Genomic DNA, 22,830 nt, shown 5'->3' on the forward strand with positions numbered 1-22,830 from the left:
TTTACAGTTTTCGCGTCACTAAGGAATGACAAAAGCTTTGATTTCACTGCCAAGTTCGGAGGCGCTAAGAAGAGCAAATGACCAATATGCCCCTCCTCCTGCCCCCTCTACCATTGTAATTGTCGTGCCTGACTGAGGCACAAAATATAATTTTCTTATGAACGATATACCTTGTCAGTGGAAACCAGTTACCAGGCCGTATTTGAATCATTGATCAATAGCTGCCAGGTACCGGTTCGTGTGCCTCAGGAGTCACGAGGCGTTGTGACCAAGTATTTGCTTGATATTTTGAACTAAACGCATTCGTCTTTATAACAATTTATTAAACATTATGAAATCCGTGGGCCGAGAGCTTTCTCTTTCACCCGGCGGGCATTTCACCATAATCCAAAACAACTGACCGTGAAAAGCGGCACGCACTGATTACAAAAATATTCGCATTGGATGGACTCAGTGATTAGTGAAGAACTGATTGGTAACGCTAATAGGCGCAGCCAGGCGCGATACCCGCGAGCGACTAGCATCGAGGGATAGTCCACATCCATTAGGGTGAGGTGCACACCTGCCCACGGCTATAGGTACATTCTCTACCAGAAACTACCAGGGAAGTGACAGTTATAGAGCGCGCTCACAGGGTACCGCCCGGCCGGCGCCCTCAAACACCACATCAACACACATCAGCCGTCGATCACAATTCACAGCGAGAAGAGGAGGGACAGTGAGACACAGGGCAACAGCGACAGCCTGCAGACACAACACATCATGCAACACGCAACACGCCGGTATTGTACCGTCCCTCAACACAGCCACTCCCACCCACAGAACCCCACACAAGACCACCAAGCGGCCTACAAAGCAAGCGAGCGCTACTGTTGGAATTCTATATGTGAGCCGTGAGCATCAAACGGTGCCGGTACCGAATTACGTAAAACGATTCACCGTCACAGTCGCACCGCTGCCGCCATCACTGCCACGCAACTGTTTGATTAAATCAGTCGTGGAAGGGAGGGAGTTTAGACAAAAGTCATCGCCGAAGACAGATTACAATAGCAGTGAATGGGTTTCTTCCAATTACCATCGTCACCATATACTACCAGCATTCACTGTTCCGCGCTTACAGAAAACGGAAAAAGGACAACATATCAATCGCTGCAGCATCATCATTTGCGGCAAGAGTCGGGCAGGGGGTGTGGTCGCGGAGCATGACGCACTGCAGTTCACACCGCAATCGCCCCATCCCCAGAGTGGTCCCCGCTTGCGGTGTGGCAGAACATGACACACGGCGGCTCCCGGGGTCGATATAGCGTCCAGTCGCGGACCGGGCGACCGTGTCGTGTCAGCCACCGAGTGTCGGGGAAGCACGTGACCGACAGCGAATGGCCCCACGACACGTGTGTCAGGGGGCGCTCAGCTGATTAACACCCCATGTGACTCACATAATACGGTATTCGTGCCGTCATGAACACTGCGCAATGCTGCAGAGACCTTTCCTGGAATTGGTCAACGCTGGGGCTGATGGGGAAGGCCGGTAACGGTAAGGGGTGGGGACATACGCCCATGGGCTCTACGGTACGTCAAATACATACTGGGTCAGCGTGCGACTGTCTGTGGTGGATTACATGCGCGGCGGGTCCTGGATCATGGATACGTAGTCTCGGACTGAAAAGAATGCCTAGGTGGTTTCAAATATGTAGGTAGAAAGCGGAGCGCGATGGGAGATAGAGGACCTTCAGGGGCCTTCACACGAGCTATGCCAGAGCAAGGGTACAATTTGCCGCAAAACGAAACGTCGCAAGTCCACAGTCACACTACACACGCCACGCGTGAGCTCATTCCACAAAACTAGCTATAGACGTCCACAGATCAACGCAAAAAGCCTCTGTCAAAATGCAATTGAAACTACAATCAGGTGGGAAAAATCACTAGTCCAAAAGTAACGCAAGCCTTCGGTGGCATCGTACATTACAGTAGCCTCTCACGTCGTGTGTGCTTGATATTGACTCCCATGCTATAAATGCTACACATCGCCAGCGCATGGTCTTTTCACAGTACAAATGATAGCAATACTCGCATTACTCTCCCCATGCTTAGTCACATCTTCTTTATAAATTGGGGCGCGAAAGTGAAGAAAAAGCCGAATGCGTTCGGGTTAGAGACAAGTTAGAGACACAAGTGCAAAGCGTACAGCACGAGTGAGCCGCCAAAAGTAAACATTTTCGACCAGTGTTGCACAAGCTGGCCGCTGAATTGACGTAATAACAGTGACGCCTATGACGTCATACTAAGACATGACAAACGATGATGATTTGTCACCGAAACAACTTTGTTCGGAAACACGCGGTCAGCGGTTCCCGGTCATGTCAGCGATATACCCTTTATGATTGGTGGCATGATATTGATCGATTGCAGTAAGTCAGAGTGGCCTGTTGTCTACAGTCAACCCATTGGTCACCAATCGGCAAATGCCAGTCATCCGCAGTTGATGCTATCAGTCCCTATATCAGTTAATTTCGTCACGGTGTCAAATCGTGCCGCCATTTCGCGTACGTCACGCTGATTCGGGTTGTCCAAAGTTCACCATCTGCCCAATCTAATCCAAAGTACACTGAATGTCGAGTGCCCCCTGTGATCCACAGACGTCACCTTTGGTCGATTTTCCACATCGCTGGCGCGCCGTCCACGGCCAGCCATCCACCATATACCGATCCTCACCAGCCAAACTACGTCTCTCGACTTCCGTCTTCCATTAAATCTCTATCCGCGACCGTTTTGTGGACGCAAACAGCCCTGGGGGCGCAGCGGGCGAAAATACCTCGCCAACGACAGCAAGTCAAACTCGTGTAACTGCCTCTCGACGCTCCGGCGCGAGGCGGCAGCCAACTTACCCGCCGGCAGCTCACTAAGTTTGAAACCGGCCAACTTTGAGGCGGCGGCTGCTAGACGGCGGTTCGGTCTCGGATCGGCGCGGCGGCTCAAATGGAAAAATTCAGCAGTCTGCTGACAGCCAAGAACAGATGGGAGGTTGGGTGGGTGGATTGCACTTAGAGCTGCTAAAGGTGCTTTGAAAGTCTCCCCATACGGTAAACCGTCATGAGGTGACTGGTCGGACTAAAATCAGTCAGACTTGGTCAATGTCCCCGTCAGGACAGTCGAGCTCGTGGCGCGTCCTCGTCAGGGTCAGTTTATATTGTCACAAAACGCGACTTTCCCCGTGATCACAGCGGCTTGCGTTCCCCCGTGCGAGCTATCCCGCTCACAACACGCGCGGCGCACCACCACGCGCATCCATCACTCCCGGTACTCCTCCCGATGCTCTCAGTCACCTCACGACCTTTTCTGGGCCCACCGCATGTCATCGTCACGGGGCACGGCGCCCGTGAGCCAGCTCACGGTCGCCTCCAGTCGGCCCCAGAAGCCCAGTCGCTCCAGAGGCCAGTCCAGCCACCCCGTCGTGATGCAGTAGTAGGTATCGTGCGGCGCTACGTGGTGAATCCGGTGGTGGCGACGCGGCAGGATCACCCGGGAGTCCTGGAGCAGTGTCACGTACCACGGCAGACCGAAGTAGGTGTGCGACCACTTGTGGATCTGTGGAGGAAGAAAGGGAGCAGTCAGGCGTGAGTCACAGCGGGTTGAGCGTGCGGCACAGCGGCACACTTGTGGGGTCACTTGAGACGGAGTACAATACGGCATTGTTCGGTTGGCTGGTTGGACGGGGGCAGCATTCCACGATATTTCTAGCTTCTCCACTTCTTCAGACAAAGTCGCGAATCGACATGTTTCCCACCAATGTGTGCCTTTGCCACGGTGTTGTGTCTTTGACACGGTGTTGTACTTTACCACATATGCTATTTGAGCATTGTAACAGGTTTAGTCCCAATGAGTAGGTTTCAAGGAAGGAGGTGAGTGAACATTATGTTATATAGTGTGATTTTATTGTTCCCGAGATCCATACGATAATCGTCAATCAAATAAACAACAAAATTTGTTTTCAGATGGCTAAGAGCATCGTTCGATGATTGGATCGCATTCGCAGGTAATTTTCAGCAACTGTGGTGTAAAACGATAACATCTACGTGACCATATCTAACACCAGTTTGGTACAGCTGTAACGAATAATAATCAAATGTCACCGGATGCCGATAGCATAGAGAAACAAACCGTGTCAACCACGCCACCCCCATGTGTACACACAAAACAGCCGCGATAAAGCCAATCGTGAGCTGAATAAAGAAAGGCGGTCTCTGTTCGGCGGGCTCGCCGGATGTCGGCAGTGGCCACGATTAGGGACTGTGTAGAAACCAGCGATAACGGCAGTCAGGGGCAGACTTTCCCGGCATGATGGACGAGGTAGCAGGAAGGTTTAGATGGTGAGGCTGGTGCTGGGTTCCGAAGGGGTCGTTCGGTTTGGTTGGCAATTAACGATCCTTAATGCTGCACAAGGTGACAACAGAAGACCGACTGTTATGGCAGACTGTTCGGAAACTGTAGACAGCGCTCAAGCATCTTAGATAGATTTCAGTTGGGTAGATAATTATACGAACATTTGCATCTGATTTTGTTTGCATACTCTTCTTTTGGCGATAAAACGCCTTGTCTTTTATTCCCGACAACGAAGCCCGAGGAAAACAAATTAAATTCAAACAGATATTTTGGTAAAATCCCCGGGGTTCGATGAAAGTAATTATTCGACGGTTAAGAGAGTCATAATAAGCACCAATGGGCACGATTCAGCCCTGCAGTCAGCAATTGTGTATTGACGTGAAACTACAACAGTCACTGCAAACTGCAACGTTACCATATCGACACACAAACACACAATTTTTGTGTCACAAACGGCACAGGGCACATATATCACAGGAGCGCTACCGTCCATTATTTCTGCTGTCACCAGCATCCTGTCGGTCGGTGATGCACGACCAACGTTAGGGTCACGGTCCCACTGGGGTCATGGAAATTGGTAAGGTCAATTGTGAAAGAGGTCGAATGAGAATCGGTCGAAGAATGGCCAATGAATGCAATGGTGACAGGTACGATCGTTGTGGCACTATACCCAAGGCGGTGCCATTGCATCAAGTTCATGAAGAATACGCGTGAGAATCAAACGTGCAGTGAAGTATGAACGACATTTTGTCATTGATACGGGACGCGGAGACAAGGTCCATCATTTGTAGGTGCTGCAAACTTACGAATAGCCGTCACGACAGTTGTGGAAGTTCAAGTACCGTTCATACGCTGCGCAGTTTCAAGTTTTGAGTGGCTTCATCAACTACGACACCAAACTACCTTTATTCGTCTCGCTCGCCCAAACGTTTCGAGCTACTCGAGGAGACCCTACAGGCTGTGAAAAGTTTCGCTCAGGAAATCATCTCCGATCCTCAGAACTGCGCCGCACCACGGGCGAACTATGTAGCAGTGCCGCACAGCGATTCGTCCGAGCCGATTCTGTAAAACACTAAAACGGCCATACATCTCGAGGGTCCGCTCTCACAGTGGTAACGGCTTCTCAGCACGCCGCCAGAATAAGCGGGCTCAAAGGATTTCCGGTCCGCTCTGGCCATCGATTTTTCATAATCACCCCATAAAATATACTTTCACTAAACTGGGTTCACCCATCGCCATTGGGAATTCTCGAACCAACTCCGCACGAAACCCAGAATAGTTTTGTGCATTTATACGAGGCCGTAGTGTAGTGGAAAGGTATCACGTGCCGCGCGCATGACTGCGGTCAGAGACCATACGACGGCCGCCATCCGTCTCTCCCCGGGGGGAGACCCCCCCCCCCCCCCGGTCTCGGAGCACGCGTCGCCGCCACAGGAGGCGCCAATCGATGTAACACGAGTCGGCGGCGGTGCCGTGTGCGTCCGACGGCATCACCTCAGCAACAGGTCGGTGTCGCGAGCCGCCGCCAGCCGGTGTCGGATATCACAGACATCAATCACATCACTCCTAAATGGGCGCAGGCGGCAGGCAGGAGGCATTAAACGCAGCGCCAGAAAGGCAATAGGCATCGCAACCCGGTGTGACTGCTGCAATTGCTGCAAGTCAGGCCGTAAGCTCAAAGCCATTAGGTTATAGCGATTAGCTACATTAGCTAAATCGGCGCTGAGCTCAAACAGCAATGCAGCCTCAAGAAATAATCAAAATAAGTCTGCCTCCAGGCTCCAGAGACAATAATGACATTTCGGATTTCAGGGCGGCCGGACCGCATCAGTGCAGAGGTCGTCGGCGTTCAGAGACGACCAATCCGACAGGCAATCGGCATTAAACGTAACCAGATCAAACGGCTAATGGATGCTTCGGCAGTAAAACTCGACCTCGGGATTCCGTCTGTCGGGGCAGTCTCAGGACATCAGGCAGTGAGCCCAAGAGATCACCAGCCTGTGGGATCCTCAGCCACCAAGCCATCAATAGTCTATCAGCTGCCGGAGGAAGCCAGTGGAGTACGGCAGAGCCGAGCGGATCAGGGCATCATCAGTCACGAACTGAGGTAGATCCGACGGCTCCCTACGCGTGTGTCACAGGAAAGACCGGCTCACAGGCACAGCTTCGGTCGCTAAGCAGCTCAAAAGACAGCCTCTGCGGGCTCCGACGCTCGTCAAAGAACTCGGGAGAGAAATGAGAGCGGGATTTTAAAAACGGATCAATCACAGACGCATCAGATGAGTTTTGATACAAACTGTAGCAATCCGTTGCAGGCAGTAGCGGCGGAACACCTTCAATTAAGGGGGGGGGGCACTGCCGACTTTTGGTCCCATTCTTTCCATGCAACGCCCATAGGGCTAATGTTAAAATGCCAAAATCAAAGGGGGGCACGGTGCCGCCCCGGTGCCCTCCCCGTTCCGCCGCCTACGGTTGCAGGTGTTTAACTGAGATGGGAAGCTGGAAGTAAGATGCAATCATGTGTTTTATAGGAGCATTATCGTTCTCTTCTTCAACTGACTGATTCTTTGAAGGTTTTATAACTAAACGAAAAAAAACGTCGACACGTTGCTTGAAGTGAGCAGGAGGTTTGGAGGTTTACGCAACGGCCGATGCCAGAAGCATTATCGACTAAATACGATGCATGTACAATGTACGTCGCACAATCAAACAATACTTATAACTGACGTGGCTTTAGTAGAAGGTTCAAAGTCATACACCATCAGTCAAGACAGTTAAGACATCAATTATTCATTTCATACTCATTGCTGCAGTCTACATATTCCACTTTTCCAACTGCAGACGGCTCGGTTTCTCAAAGATATGACCGGCAGTAAGCGAGCATCGAGCTCAGCACATTTGGCCTCCCATCACCGAGTCATCGTCTGTCCCATTGTCTGCAATCACCACACTGTCCGCCCTTCCCGGAGCAATACGGCGGTCCGGCCAGCTGACTAATTTACGACCAGCCCCTATCGCCGGCCGCCAGCCGTCGGTCGGCCAGAGCCGCTCGGACGGCTGGCGCAGCTCGGCAGTTGTGACGCAGCTCCGCGCCACGCCTCGCCGCGCGCCGCGCCGTTTTACGTCGCCGCGGCGCGCCGCCAGGGTCGTCACCGGCCGCCGGAACCTCGGCACTGATCAATACCGGTCGTCACAGCGGCCCTTGCCGCGCATCATTGCGAGAGCTGCCGGCACCGCTCCCCCGTTGGCCGGATGTTGGAGGATGCGGGGTGGGTGAGGTGGAAGTTCGAGAGGGTGGAGGAACGGTACAGGATGGCGTCAGCGCCGGTGACGCGCTAGGTGATGTCAGAACCGCGGGCCGGTGGAAATGTGTCAGCAGAGGGCTCAGCTGGGGATGTGGCACTCAGGTGCCAAACGAGCATGCGGTGCAGGGTGCTAACCACAGGGTGGGTAGTCTGTGCCGCCCCGTAGTGTTGAGGGCAGTTGAAAAGCGCTATTGTTCAGATCATCGTCCGTCAGGACGGGTGTCCGGGACGGGTCAATGTCGGACAGCGTAGGTGGCACGTTATTCTCTTTAACATTGTCAGGACAATGAACGTCTCCCAATTTTCCGTCAGTGTCCGACCCCCGCTGTTGCCCGGGAGACACCAATGTCAGGCCAGAGTGGCAAAATGTGGACCCGAGAACCCGGTCCAAAGAACCAGTCTGGAACCATATGGGTCCAGATCGGTTCCTGGAAATTTTCTGACGGGTCCAACCGGGTCCTACCATAAACTAAGTATACATCTTGCACACTACACATGATTGCAAAATATAAAGTGAATGGAAAGAAAACATTTGCTGATGTATATTTCTTGGCACACTGTAGCTCATAAGTATTCCCAGTGAGAAAAAGGCTGTTTTACATGATGCAACTAATGATACCTACAAATAATTCATATTAATTGACGTTTGGGCAACGGGTCCGACTGGTTCCGATTCCAACTTAGGCCGGGTCTGACTGGTTTCAGAAATGTCCAGACGGGTCTGGTTCAAATCTGGTTCCCAAAATTGTCATCTTTTGCCACCTCTAGGCCAGAGCTTTCGTCGCGGAATGAGCACGCAGACAGCATGCCTGGGGACCCACCACCGCACAGCCACACACCATTCAGTGCCTCGGGGGAGCATTGCCCCGTAATGGAAATGGCAAAATAGCGCCGCCGCCCATCCAGGCCGGCGGCGTATTATCCACGACAACACAGCGCACTGTGGCGAAAAACATCGACACAAGTGGTGGTGGTTGTCTCTTTATATCGGGCTTGTTTTATCATATGCATCATTTCCCATCCTGTCGATGGTACAGGATGTATGTCAAACACAATTTTCATCGAGCACTTAAACCGCCGGAACACCAGTTCAAACGTTTGACAGATGTTACGGCCTTCCGGTGAAACATTGACACGCAGCAACGGCTGGCTATGGTGGATGGTTGTCTGTCTCCTAGACAGACTGATCCCAAGGGGGAGACTCACACAATAAAGACGAAATCAATCGATGGTTAGGTGCCTGTCGATGAATTTCATGTGTTGAAAAATGCACATTTGACAACCCACAAGCAGGAGATCTACAGTTAAATGAATGCAATTAACACCAGTCCAAAAAGAACTTAGGCCATGACAGCTGAGATTGCCGTGATGTCACACGTCTACCTGGCGGGCTATTGTGCAGTTTGCCTGACGTTTCGTGTCCTTGGGATGGTGCCTTATCAATGCTGAGAAACAGTCCAGTTAGAGACAAGCCCACGCAAAGTTGCGTGCCATGTCACAGCTCACAGCGACTCAGACACCTCCAGTCGACATCGTGGTCCATAAATACACCGAAAACGACCGTTGATTAAAACACGGCCAAGCTTAATTCAGAACTCTGCTTCTGATGGGTATAAGAAGCATTCAGCATCAAAAGCCAGTCAGCGGACCTCGACAGATGAAAGCATATCAGACCGTTCCCTACCTTTGATCTGAAGAGCACGCATTTACATTTAGAATGAATGAGCGGTAGCCGGTAGGAAGGCATACCTACATACGGGCTTTGATATATAAATACGCTAGGCCTTATCTCTGAAAGCATATTTGTGCAGTGTTTCAGACGAAGTTCCCTCCAGTTTTTTTTTCGTCAGAGACAAATGTGAAAATATCAAATGGCAGTGAGGCATGCAAGACAATGAAAATGGAAGAGGGCAAATTTTTAGGAACTGTGATTCAGAAACTGGGAAGAGTCCCCTAGCGCAATACTTTGGCCCATTGCCACGGATAGCTTTGAAGTAATGCCCGCGATTTCTATAGATTCTAAAAAGAAACTTGGATCTACATTCTATGTACAGTAGGTCTACTAAAAAAGTCCCCCGCTCCAGAGGCAGCCGGCCGGCCGAACCCCCGGATTCCAGCCCCGACTCTATTGCGCACGCCGCGGCTGGCAGTGACACGGGTCAGGTCGCGGCGCCCGGCGAGTGGGTCAGTTGGCGGCGGCCGGCCGTGGAGTGAGGACGCCGTGTGTGGGGCGCAGAGATGCCGCAGTGCAGAGGAGGGGAAGATAGTGACTCTGCACGATGCCGGAAACGATGCCTTTGTGATCTAAATTAAACACCTGCACTGCAGTGCATATCCTCCCTTGCCCCATTCCTATTATATTATAATCCTTCAATAATCCGTAATGACCATTCAACGCAAGCAAGCACACAAAACAACCCGTTTAGTGGCGACATCATCTCGGATAAAAAAAGCCACAGTGATGATTAGAATTGACTTTGCGCGAGGGCAAATCGAGGGGTATATATGTATCATATGCCGAGTATTTTATTCCCATCTAGCAAATTAAGATTGGGGATCTTGTCCAACAAGTCAGCGGCCGTTCTACATAGACACAGACAAATGCTTTGCTTTCGGTCGCATCATTATCTGCAATAATTCGAAGCGAGGTTTAACCCTCGCCGGCCGAGAAGAAGGGGTGGATGCCGCCACCATGTATTTTTTTGCGGTAGCTCAAAGCACACTGCTGATAGAAGGCTGACATTTCATATGCCTTACATTTGATTCAAGCCGGATCATTTGAAATCAACCACGTTTTCATGTCAGGTCACTTAACTATGGCATCTTAAGTAAACCTCTGCAGACTGCACGGTTGTCGGTTATAAAATGATGCAAATCCGTAATGCACTTAGTGTCACATAAGCATAATGGGAAAATATGGAAACTGTTAATTTGGCGTCGGAAATGAGCTAAAACTATACCTCACGCACATGAAATCGTGACTTCATACATTCTTGGCAAGGTTTAATGCTTCACTTTTGCATTGTTCACCTTGCGTGACGGAGTGCTCGTCAATAGGATTGCTTCGTCAATAACTCTCGATCAAAGTGAGCTAGCCAGTCGGGACAGCCATCAATGGACTCTGCAAGACTGGCCGAATCAAATGTTATGCAGCATGTCCTTGTCCTCCTTTCAACAGCTTCGTGACCTGTGTTGCCCTAACATGACATTGACCTAAACATCCTAAATTGCTTCACCTAAGCAAAAAAGCATATAAATCGACGCGTCTGAGAACAGAAAACACGATTGTATCGAAATGACGATAATGCGACTTTTTTGCGAAGTTATTCACCAAAAACCGATCCAATGCCTTGGGGCCCTTGACCTGCCCTAAGAGGTCACTGATATTTTAAAATGGGGTGATAATCGCTGCGTCACATAACGACGCAAGCGCTCGTTTTTTCCGCGAGGCCCTAGCAATTAGCTCAATTATAGGAGCTAAACATGGGGTTGGGGAATCGCTCCCTTCTCACTCACTATTTGGCCGGGATAGTGTTTGCAATTATTGTTAAAATCTAACATTTTAAGATTTCAAATGATCCATTTTTGCCGCCCAAGTCTTTCAATTCAAGGTCATAACACCAGTTCAGCGATTTCAATGGGCAACAGTATATGTATTTGAAACGTTTACTTTGCAAGTTTGACATTGCTGTCAGAAAGGTCGGGTCAATTTTGAGATCGCTAAAGTCAATGGGAGAAAGTTGAACTGCGCTTTTTTTGGACGGAACGCATAATAAACACCCTGAAAACATGTGGTGCCTGATGAGATACAATACTGAATGAGAAAATCGTTTGTTTTGTTGGGAGCCATCTTTTTCGGTCTGATAAGGCCCTTGCAGAGCTATGACATAACTATGCTCTGGTGTAGTAATTTGGTTGTGCGAGCCAGCGACAGTGATCTGCGGACTCCGGAAGCGTGACTGTTCCCGTGGGACGATTGCCCTGTCGGGCGGTCCAGCCGTCTCTCCAACGGTCACCCGAAGAGGGTTATGTGTCTTGGAGTGGAACCGACATCAACTACAGGTTGGCTGGTGGGGTGACCTCCAGTCCAGAGAGGGAAGCATGAAGACTAGGGGCGATGCGGATTGGTTTTTCCTGAGGATAGCGAGGACGGAAGGAATCTAGCACCCTTGACCCTTCCTTATACTGAACTGAATGTATCTCAGGCTGTTAAATCCCCTAAGCGTTTTTTTTTCTCGACATCGTCAAGGTGTCATTAATAAAAATATAAAATCCGGGAGGATAAATTAGATATAGAAATTGTGGCCAACAGAACATTATCAGTTGCGTTCAACATATTCGTAAGCATGATCACACACCCAGCTTACACATGAGCCATGTAATAAATATTTTTGATAGACACGCTTAAGTTATGAAATCATTTAAAGTGTTTGTAAAGTTTCACGATACGGATCTAATATCCTGCTATCCATCATGACCATTTCTGGTCAGGTCATGTCTTTGAACATAGGCCAAATTCTTCAAATGACCTCCCTCGCCGGCACAGGGAGGGAGGGTTGATGCAACCCCCCCCCCCCCTAAGGTTTTTCGCGAATAACTCGCGTAAAAAGCGGCCGATCGCGATGAAACTTTCAGTACCCTTGCATTGATAAATTTTACACCTACCCTGAAAATTTCATGACACTGACCCAAATGATCTTTGACCATCTGAATCACCTGAAGGTCAGGTCAGGTCATTGACCTTTGGTGACCTCGGTTCACTCTTTCGAGTTTTACATGTTTCTACGCTAGGTTTTGGAGCTGAATTCGAATTTAGCAACCATTTGAACATTTACGAAGTAGTTTTGGTGCCTTCGTAACATGTTACGAAGCTGTCAGAGGCGGATGACAGGTATTACGAATACCCGTCGTGACCCCTACTGGTTTACCTGACCTGACCTGACCCGACCTGGTCTAAATGCTTTAAGACATCATCTCTGATCAAAACTAACACGATATTCGTGATCAGCACCCCGAAAAACCCTTAGCAGCCACACTTTACGACTTTCTAACAGGTCCCCATTTTCCCGATTTTCGGGTCATTGACCTGACCTGGAAGGTCACCCGATGACCTACATGTAGGACCTTAAAATTGGGTATCATCGGCTTCCTCTCGTGACGGGCAACACGCTCGTTTTTTTTCCGCGAAGCTCTAGCTCAATCAGGGGCCAAGCGCAAGGGGGGGGGGGTCGTGCCAACTCCCCCCCCCCTTGTGCCGTCGAAGGATGCAAAATGGCCTATGCCGGCGAGGGTTAAAGATCAACTTTTGATTCATTCGAAGCGTTTTGATAAGAGGAACACGAGGCTGGTAAAATTAACTTCATGCAAGTTTAGCTTAAAACTTATAGTGTTTGTGGAAAAGCAATTGGTTTTCTCATAATACCGATGGTGGCAGTTGCTGTTATTTACGTGCTAAGCCGTTGACCTTAATTAAATCTGACAATATTATTCAGACATAGCGGTAAACGAGCTGCTTGTTGTGTTAGGCTAGGCTCTTTCGGTCGATTTCAGAGTGGGAAGGATGACAGGAATTAGGGGGAGACAGGGGGCCAGGGCGGGAGTCCTGAGCCTCATGCTCCGCTGGGGCCGAGCCCATCACGTGGGTTGGATTGCCCTGATACATGGATAGCCCTGGGCGGTGTTTCACGGTCCCGCGCTGCAGCACGCTGCGCTGCGCTGCCATGCATTGTAGCGGCGGTTGATATGAATTCGGCTCCACGCTAGCGTTACGAGCTTCCGAGTCTGTTGATGTTTCCATGGAAATTGGAAACCCAATGCACCGGTGCGCACAACACACCCTGTCCAAGCAACATTTTACCATCGATGACCTCTGGTGACATGACCTTTTGCTCTGAATCGATCTAAAATTGGCTGAAGTATTTTTTTCTTCTTTTTGCTACTTTCGACGCTACTTCGAATACCACTTAAATGCCCAAATTAGAAGAGTCAGACATTTTGTTTTTCTCACACACAATGACAATACAAAACAATGTAATAAGACCAGACGTTTCGACAACAAAGTGCCTTCGTCAGTGGAAAACAAGATATAGGCTTTACATTTTTTATGTTTTTTATCTTCTATATTTTATCGATGTAAAGCCTATATCTTGTTTTCCACTGACGAAGGCACTTTGTTGTCGAAACGTGTGGTCTTATTACATTGTTTTTGTATTGTAATTGCCTGTGAGAAAAACTAAATGCCCAAAGCTGAGTTATAAGAATGATGCTCAATCCCCATTTCCCCTCCAACAGGGCGTGAGAGTCTAGGCATTCCTGTGGGGCACGGGCTAACAATGACTATCTCATAATCATTGTGGCCATGAACATCTACTGCCATTCTTTAACACCGGTTTCGCTGCGCTGAGCGCGCGGTGCAGCCGTCTCGTTTGTTGGATTCTACAGCTGGCTGGCGGAAAGCGTTACCGGCCGCCCGTCCACCGCCCGCGGGCCGGACCGAGCGGTCCCGCTGACCCTACCTGACCTGAGCCCGGCGCGATATGGGACGGGCAGACGGGGGTTCGGCTCAGCGAAGGCAGCGCCCACTGGTGCTGGGGACTTTTTTAATAGACCTACTGTACACAGCATAAAAATGTCCGTTATGTTAGTAGTGTGCATAGAGCAATTTCATTTCACCCAATGATGGATACTGGAACCGAGCCCAGGAAAGGGATGAATGAGGCGTTTGGCTGCAGATGCTCTGCGGCACAGCATCACTTCAGGCGGCGACCTGTGCTGCCATCTATGAGCAGCAATGTAACGCATCGGACCGTCAAGTCGCCCTTCAAGCGTAGGTATCGCCGGGAGCCCAGGGCACTAAAGAGGTAGGTATAGCATTCTGAACAGTATGATGGGCGAGCATTTCAAAACTCGTGAAAGCAAAAATATGATCGCATTTGTTCAGTAGCGGCGATGGGCGTTTTATTGCCCGCACTCAGCATCATCAACCGATTAGGGGTAAAGGTTTATGCATGCAGAGCATCGTAATCACGTTATCATCAAACGAGAGGCCAGCGAAAGGCAAAGGATAAAGCAGCACAAAGCTAAGGTCGCAAAAGCTCATGGGAAACTGGCATATGCGACCATTTTTCAAAAGCATCATCAATTCAGGCAGAAAAACTCCGGATTCTCAAGTAGCCAGGGCTCATGATGGATTTTCATGTTTTGCATTCATGTGAGTGGATACGCCGCGCGACAGCCCTACAATGAAGCTAACTTCACTCAGTGGCCACCAAGCTCTTCATCGTTGTTGGTATATGTAAGTTCCATGAAAATTGAAAAGCCATGATGACAAAATGAAACCTTTCCCAATCCCTGTAAGCAACTTAGTTTATCTTGCTTAATTAAAGCTACCAAGATTAAAGCTACCAAAGGCGCACCATGGAACCACACGCATACAATCAGACCACATTCACTACCAAGCGGGGCTTGTGTGGACCCCATCCTCCCCCACCATGCCCGCCCTTGCCCCGACTCGGACTGTCCACCGCCACAGCCCTGTGACCCGCATTCCCCCGTTCCCCGGTTGGCGTTTCGTCCGGCCCCGCGGCTGTATACCTTGGAGAGCTGACAGACCGCCTCAGCGCGCCGGTTCTGTGTCAACCTGAGCCGGTGCGGGTCGCTGCCAAGGCGCGTCAGAACGGGACCGACGGTCGCCGTCACCATCCCCGGCGGACTCGGTGTCTGACCACGGGCACGCAGGGCTACTCAGGGGCGAACGGAGACTTGGTTACTCAGTGTCGAGGGCCGAGGCGACGTGCCAGCGATACTGTCAGGCTGCCAGTGGACTGCGGAAATGATAAGCAGCCCCAACAAGTTCCAACAGACTGACAAATTAATTATGGACTGTGCCATGATTACATCGACAAAGGACTATTCGCCCGAGCGTTCCATCAGAAGTTTACGGACAGATTTTGTGTCCAGAATTTTTAGATACCTATCTTAGTTTTAAGACGGTAGGAAGAATTATATTGACAGAAGATGTTAATGTAAAATGGGCCAGCTGAATGACATCATCCTGGCTTAGCAGCACATTTACGGATAAGTACGCAGGCAAAGGTAGTAAGCACGAATTTACTGTCACGATACACATGCGACTGTGGTATTGCCTTATATGAATTTGTTGAACCAGCGTTGAAATATCCTGCCAGTGTCAAATGGAAATTGTTATTCTGAAAAGAAAACTAGCACTACGACGCATGCCAGTACAATTCTAAAATGGACCATCTTGCCTCTTCCGAGCGTATGTACTTTTAGGTTACCCGCAAAAGCAGAGCGGGGTAAAAAAAATCGGAAAGGTCAAGGGAGTCGATCGCATCTTCGATGGCTACGCAGAATGGCTCAGCTATGTCTCAGTCTCCTCGAGAAATGCCGAATGGGACCACCGGAATGCCTTAGGTCGTAATTTCTGCGACAAATTTGGCGTCGGACCTCCGAGAAAAATGTTGGCACCGTTCCCGGCTGGTCAGAACGAACGGAGGACGGCCGCACGTGACCGAGAGGTCGCGAGGCCCGTCCCGAGACGAGGCGGAACGTCCCACTCGACCTTCAAATAGACGTTCCTCTCATCGAAACACCGTGACGTTATCTCGACCACAGGAGAAATAGCAAATCGGACGACGACCCACGGGGCTTCGGTTCACACATTCGTTCTTACTTTCTGAACGTTACATAATATAATAGAAAGCGTGGTAGTAGCATGGCATGAGATTGCGGATAGTAATTTTGCAGCACGGTTGAATTGATAGTAGCATTCCGGAGTTACAATGATCAGGAGTGATAATGATTGATTGACACCATGCCTGCTACTTCGGAATGTTCGATGCATCATGATGTTATATGATGATAATGTTCGACTTAATGATGTTCGATCGTAGTTTTACGCTGCCATTATCAAATGTTGCGGCGCAAAGGAAAAAAGTTTCCTGTGATTACCTATCCGATGCCTTCTACAAATTTTCATCGAATTACCAAATTCTTTACAGCATGCGTCTAAACTTGCAAGTGAAGATCAAATAAGAATAAAGTCACAGTCGCAGCTCAATCTTGCAAGAGCAGCATAATGAAAATGAGCTTTCGGCGAGTTCTATGATGTCTAATGCAATCCAAATGAAATAAGCTGTTTCCCGTCTGTAAGCATTTGCATACGCTTAGCCATGCAAAGGTTGCTATAATATTACATTAATAATTTCGTTGCTTTCCGGAAACAGTTGCCATAGAGGCGGGCGAAAACACGGTCAATCGGTGCCTGGATCTGTTTCTCTGACGGCAGCTTGTATAACACTCCGCAAAAGCCGTATTACCAGCTGACGGGCGTACAAAAGGTGCCCGCATGTAATATTCAGCAGGCACCGGAAATGCGTTTATGGATAGACTGGTGAGAATGGGAGCCGAGCCACAGAATGCGCACATGGATACCATACGGTATGCTTTATTATGCTTTATTATCCCGGGTGAGCGGAGGCAAAACCCGTAATAACATAAAATACCAATTTCTCCTCTCTCTTATCAGGCAAGGATCAAATACATGTAAATGTCCATAACGCATTAAAGCTCGGCGCTGCATAGGAACAGTATGTTCCGGACACGTCTGTTACCATGCTAGAACACATCAGCATAGAAAGCCATAGCATTTCCCACCAGCCTTACTCGAAATATCCAATGCATTTACATTCCAGACTACGGCTATTGGCTCCTGCACACCTGGGACTGTGCCAAATCAGCTCATTCCACTGCGGGATTATTCACGCGGCCCATCTATAAAACACCATCTCATTCACTGAGAGCGGGCCTCGGTGGCGTGGTTAGGGTGGCGTCAGAGACCTCCGGGAGGCTGGTGCTACCGGCCAGCCGCGCGCCGGTCCCACCGCACAGAAACGGACTCTGACCGGCTCCGAGATATCGCCCGACTGGGCGAGCTGACGTCGTTAGTTCGCGGGCTTGAGTGTCCACTATTGGAACAATGCGGTCATAGAGCATGCGACGACTACTGTTTGTTTTATCCATCAATTGCAATACACAAGTGTTAATTAATAAAGATCAATGCAAGTAAAATTGCGAGCATTTCCGACAAAATCCTGACAGGAGAGCACAGCAAAGATAGTGCAAGCTCTAGACCAAAGATCAAAGACCCACGATAGAGGTCATCATGCCAATCGATGGCGAATCCGCACCCACGCGAGCTGGATGGCGAGCAGTGCGAACCGGTGCAATCCAGTAGTAACCGGTTTGTTTGCCACCCCGGGCGCCCGGCTACAGCGCCACCGTGACGACCCCGTCCGATCGCACGCGTAGGTCGAGAGCTCAAGGCTACGAGCGGGGTGTGCCAAACACTCAACTCGTGCTGATCGCTGCAGCCTAGCCCAATATCGAACGGTGTCGACAGTGCCCCTTTCCAGTCTCATCTCCACGGCGATCACAGGACAGGACCACCACAGGGTAACAGAGCCAACGGCCCGCCCCTCCCGTTCGGCCTGACGCTGCCGTCACAGTCACTGATGAATAATACAGAGGAGGTGGGCCGTCAGACGGCGGCCTGCCAGCGGCGCGGGACGCCCAAAGGACCGGTCAGCACGGCAGCCGGCCGGGCGAGACCCGGTCCCAGTGCGGGACGTTTAGCAACGCTCCCCGGCCAAGACTGTCGGGTCTAACCGCGCCGACTCTGAGAGGGAAAGTGGCTGAGGATGGAATATTGCTTATCCGGCCAGAGAATAATGGTTACTGGCGGTTGAAGGTCAGAAGGTGCTGCTTACCGATGCAGTAGCCGAGCAAAGAACAGCTCAACGGCAGTGGCAGCTGGGCTGCTTCTAGCATTGGTGGATAGGAAAAGGAGACTTGCCGTGCCGGTCGTGTCCCCCCCCCCCCACCCCCCCCCCCCACCTCTGACCCTACGGCAGCTCGAGCGTCGGGAAGCTTATGCAACCGTTTACAGTGTAGGGTACCTATGCCATTAAGAGGTTTTCAAAGTTCCTTAGAAGACAAGGCCCTTAAAAACCGTTAGACGCCTGGCGATCAGGTAGACGGACACATCTTCGATCTTTTGGAAGTTTCGTGCCTCCAATGATCGAATGTGGCGATCGGAAGGCAATTGATTCCGGTATCGCCGTGAGCGTGCAAAAACAGTCATCGATCCCGTAATCGCGATACGGTAACGGTTTCCGTGATAGGGCGCCGTAACGAGAAAAAAAACTGCTGGAGGGAAACACGCCGTAGCATTGTCGATGATAACTGCATTGCAAATGGTATGGCAGTCAAAGCAGCCGAAAGCGAATGTTTGCGGAACTCGGCTGTTCATTACGTAACATATGTCCATGCGATCTGTGACATTCGTTTGAAGTTCCAACCATTAGGTATTCTGATTATATCTAATTTCTATCGAAAATGCTTTGAAGTTTAGCAGCTTACCACAGTAGATAATGAAAACGTTATACTTCTGGAATGATGTATAACGTTTTCCCAAGTGATACTTCTATATGATGGGGGACCTAGCTACGAGCCCGAATATTTCTGGAAAATCACAATATTCGATTCAGCTGCAGGCCAGACTTCCAACTAAGTGTTATCACTTGGGGTAACAGTTCTGTACCTTATATACACAGACAGACGGAAAAACACGGAATGATTGCTTGACAGCACGTAAAGCAAACATGCGGCGCAAACATGTTTGTGCCACGGTCGCATGAGTTTCTGGAAATCATCCGTGATGAAAAAAAAAACTGAAGTAATAAAACATGCTGTTACTGACTCGACCATCGATCGCCGGCAAAAGTCCTGCTTATTAGGCTGGGGGAGGGTGACTGAGAAGTGTTAAGTTAATTGCCTTCGGGCCTACCCCAAGGACTGACAACTGTAAACGACCACCGCTGGTACTGCACCCACAGGACATCACGGAACACATGGCCAGAAGCTTGGCCAGAAAGGCTTGGACTGCATAATACACAGCCGACTGGTGAATCCCGGTCAGCATGAATTATGACTGCAGTCGGACCACGAGCCACCCTCGTGATAGGATTTAATGCATGCACGAGGGGGTTGGGGGGGAGGGGGAGACACTGACATACCTGCCCGGCCACCGCACCCCATGCTGCCCACGCCACAGACCCCTCCCCTCCGCCCCTCCCCGTCCGACCGGGCGCCGACCAGCACCGAGATATGACGTCACGGGTGACATCACCGTGTCATGTGACCTTACCGTGACCGGGCGCCATCACTAACCGTGGGCGGTCATCAGCCAAATGGCCATCGACCGCAGACGCCGCCCATGGCGGGTAGGTCACGTGACAGTAGCCCCCCCCCCCCCTCAGTTAACTACTGAAACCACTCAACGGCTGATGCTTCCTCCACGCCCAGTCAGAAGAGGCTTGACAGTGAAACGCGAAGACTACGCCGAAACTCCCTAAAGCGCAGTCCCAGGTCATGGCTATTTCTGTGGTATTTCGAGACATCTGCGCCCCAACTGTCCACGTCATTTCACGACTGTCAGAAGACCACTGTGGGACGTAATTGGTCTCAACTTGGATCTCAGCGCGACAGGAGAGTTCCGTTCTACAACCGTAAAAGCGGCCCGTGGGACGCGAAATGTTGGCTTGGTAAGCCCACTGCGCCCATACACCCCCACGGGCCACGGCTATATCAGGCCGCTGTGGCAGTTACGTCATCCCTCGCACAGCTGGTATAACACGCCCCTGCACCTTTGTCTTGGACACCGCAGAACATGTTTATCGTTCCATGGTTAACATACACTCGGGTCATGTTATGAAGGTCCACATTACCCACGCCGCGGTGCCAGCGGGAATCAATGAATCAAACAGGGTTCATTGTTTGTTGATGACTATCAGCTGGCCCAATATCCAATGACGATAAATAAACCGCACATTTTGGCACGCGAGCTCGTTGTAAGAAGCAACACACTACGTGCAGCACTGGAGTCATGAATCATCGCATGTTAGACCTAGCTCATGGCTGAAGATATGGTTTGCGTACCCGATCACAGGCACCTGATGTGATAGGTTTCTGTCTGGCATTTTTTTTTTCGCTTCATCTTGGTAGCCATGTCCCGATTGTGCGGTGCATTGTGTTTATTTATTCCTTTCTATGCGTAATGGAGGCCAGCGTGTATTGTTTTTATGAGCCGTATTTGTCATATAACGTGTCACGGTTGTTACTAGAACAATGGTGCAGTAACTCACTAATCTAATAATGTACGACGAATCTGTTGTCGTGTCGGTGTCATTTTCAAAGCAATTCGATCACCGCAATTACATCGTTAACTCATGCAGTGACGTGTAGCATTACATAACTGAAGGGCAATGCCATGAATAAAGAAAATGAATGCTTTGAGTGACGTTCAGATTTCAGGGGCGCTCGGATCACATCATACACATCCAAAGTTACCGAGACCCCATTCCGCCATCTCCCTCTCCGCCAGCAGGACTCACCTGGTTGGTGAGTGCCACGAACACGGCCAGCAGGTAGACGTAGGAGAACCAGGCGTAGCTGTCCTGGATCTGTGCCTCGGTCAGCGTGCTCAGCTGGTACAGCATCCGCAGTAGCGGCAGCAGGATCAGCGCCATGTTGTCGCCATTCGTCTCGATGAAGTCGTGGCGCGTGATCGACGTCGGGTCAATGTGGTGCTCCCGGAACGGACGCAAAAAGTTCTGCGCGCGGAACGGGGAGGAGTGTTAATTTTTGTGAGAGGAGATGAGAAAAGGAGTGCCATTGCATTTTTCATGTTTTTATAGGTATCCAAATTTATAGCAAAATCAGCATAGTGTCAATACAAGTAAAGATGCATTGTCCAGCATAGGTTTTGTGCAATATTCATTGGATGCCTACAGGATTCTATGCATATTTCCAGGTACTCATGTGCAAGGTAATAGATATTGGAAAGTCATCAAAGTGAATGCATCTAATCATTTATGATGCTTAGGAATTAGTAATTACAGCAGAAATCCCTGTGATGCAGCTATGTATGGTTGTGCAGACTGCTAACCTTTCCCAGAATGGGCATATCAATGGAGCCCCAGGTGTCAGCTGCCCAGTGGACAATGCCTGAGCTGAAGTCAGCAGAGAGCATGCCCAGCAGGGCACAGAGCACCATGGAGGGCACTGCCTCCCAGCTCAGATACTTCACCATCAACACAAAGTTCACAGCCATCAGCATGATGCCCAGAGAAAAACAGATGATCTCTTGGAGTCTCTTCCCTGTGAAAGAGATGAAATAATATATTTACAATGAATGAAACACATGCAACTCAATATCTATCCATGCATGCATAAGTACTTTGAACTCTTGCTGAAGGTTCCAAATGAAATGCCAAAATATAAGTCAAGCAAGTCAATGTTGTATTGAAATTATGGATAAGAAAGACTTCAAAATTACTGATAATACATGGAATACCTAGGTAGGCTTGTACTGCTGTGTGTAGATAATGATCACTGAAGTCTGAATCCCAATACCCTAATTGGCATATTCAGAAGACAGGCATCTGGAAAAGTGGAAAATAAGATACTACACTCTGACTTGAAGGAGAAATGAAAGAAACATGCATATAATAGATAAATCAAGCTCTTACCTGAACTGTACAGATTGGCCAGTTCCTTTGCACCCTTGTGATTTGGACCCCATCTTGGTTTGCTTTCTTCCTCTTTAGTTATATCTGTATTGGAATTTGGATCTCCTTCAGGCATAGAGTTGGTCAGAATTTCCTTTGGAGATTTGTCACTGGGGAAAGACTCAGCTTCTGACACATTCATGGTGTTTTGCAGCATCTTGATTTGTTGCACAGCTGTGGAAGTTCAAGTGTCTTGTACCAGTACGTGCAAGGCAAATGAAGCGCAGCTGCTATCACGAGTCTGACCGAATACAGACCGAAAAATGTATCTAGTCACCGATTTTCAAAAGTTTCACAAGCACGACACCATCCAGAGACACAACGGGAGCTCAATGAACCCGTGGAGGAGCCCCGCCCAGCGCACGCAGCCTACCCCAACGCACGCCACCGACGAATGGCTGGGATGTTTGTCGTCACATCACCCGGCTGAAGGTCATCATAACAAAACTCTGTTCAACTGTCACATTGGCAGCAGTCAAGTGCGACTGGTACGAAAA

The 22,830-nt window shown here is 49.7% G+C and overlaps 1 protein-coding gene across 1 annotated transcript; it reads right to left on the reverse strand.

Moving 5' to 3' along the window:
- Positions 1-302: 302 nt before the first annotated feature.
- Positions 303-22,754, reverse strand: LOC122388724 (plasmanylethanolamine desaturase-like). The gene is made up of 4 exons (XM_043380093.1): positions 22,295-22,754; positions 21,712-21,923; positions 21,158-21,376; positions 303-3,585 (listed from the first exon to the last, which is right to left on the reverse strand). Exons 1-4 carry the CDS (start codon positions 22,488-22,490, stop codon positions 3,325-3,327), a joined length of 888 nt encoding a protein of 295 aa, XP_043236028.1. The 5' UTR covers positions 22,491-22,754; the 3' UTR covers positions 303-3,324.
- Between the last annotated feature and the right edge of the window lie 76 nt (positions 22,755-22,830).

Source organism: Amphibalanus amphitrite, unplaced genomic scaffold, assembly GCF_019059575.1.
Source record: "Amphibalanus amphitrite isolate SeventyFive unplaced genomic scaffold, NRLGWU_Aamphi_draft 000333F_arrow, whole genome shotgun sequence".
NCBI lineage: Eukaryota > Metazoa > Arthropoda > Thecostraca > Balanomorpha > Balanidae > Amphibalanus > Amphibalanus amphitrite.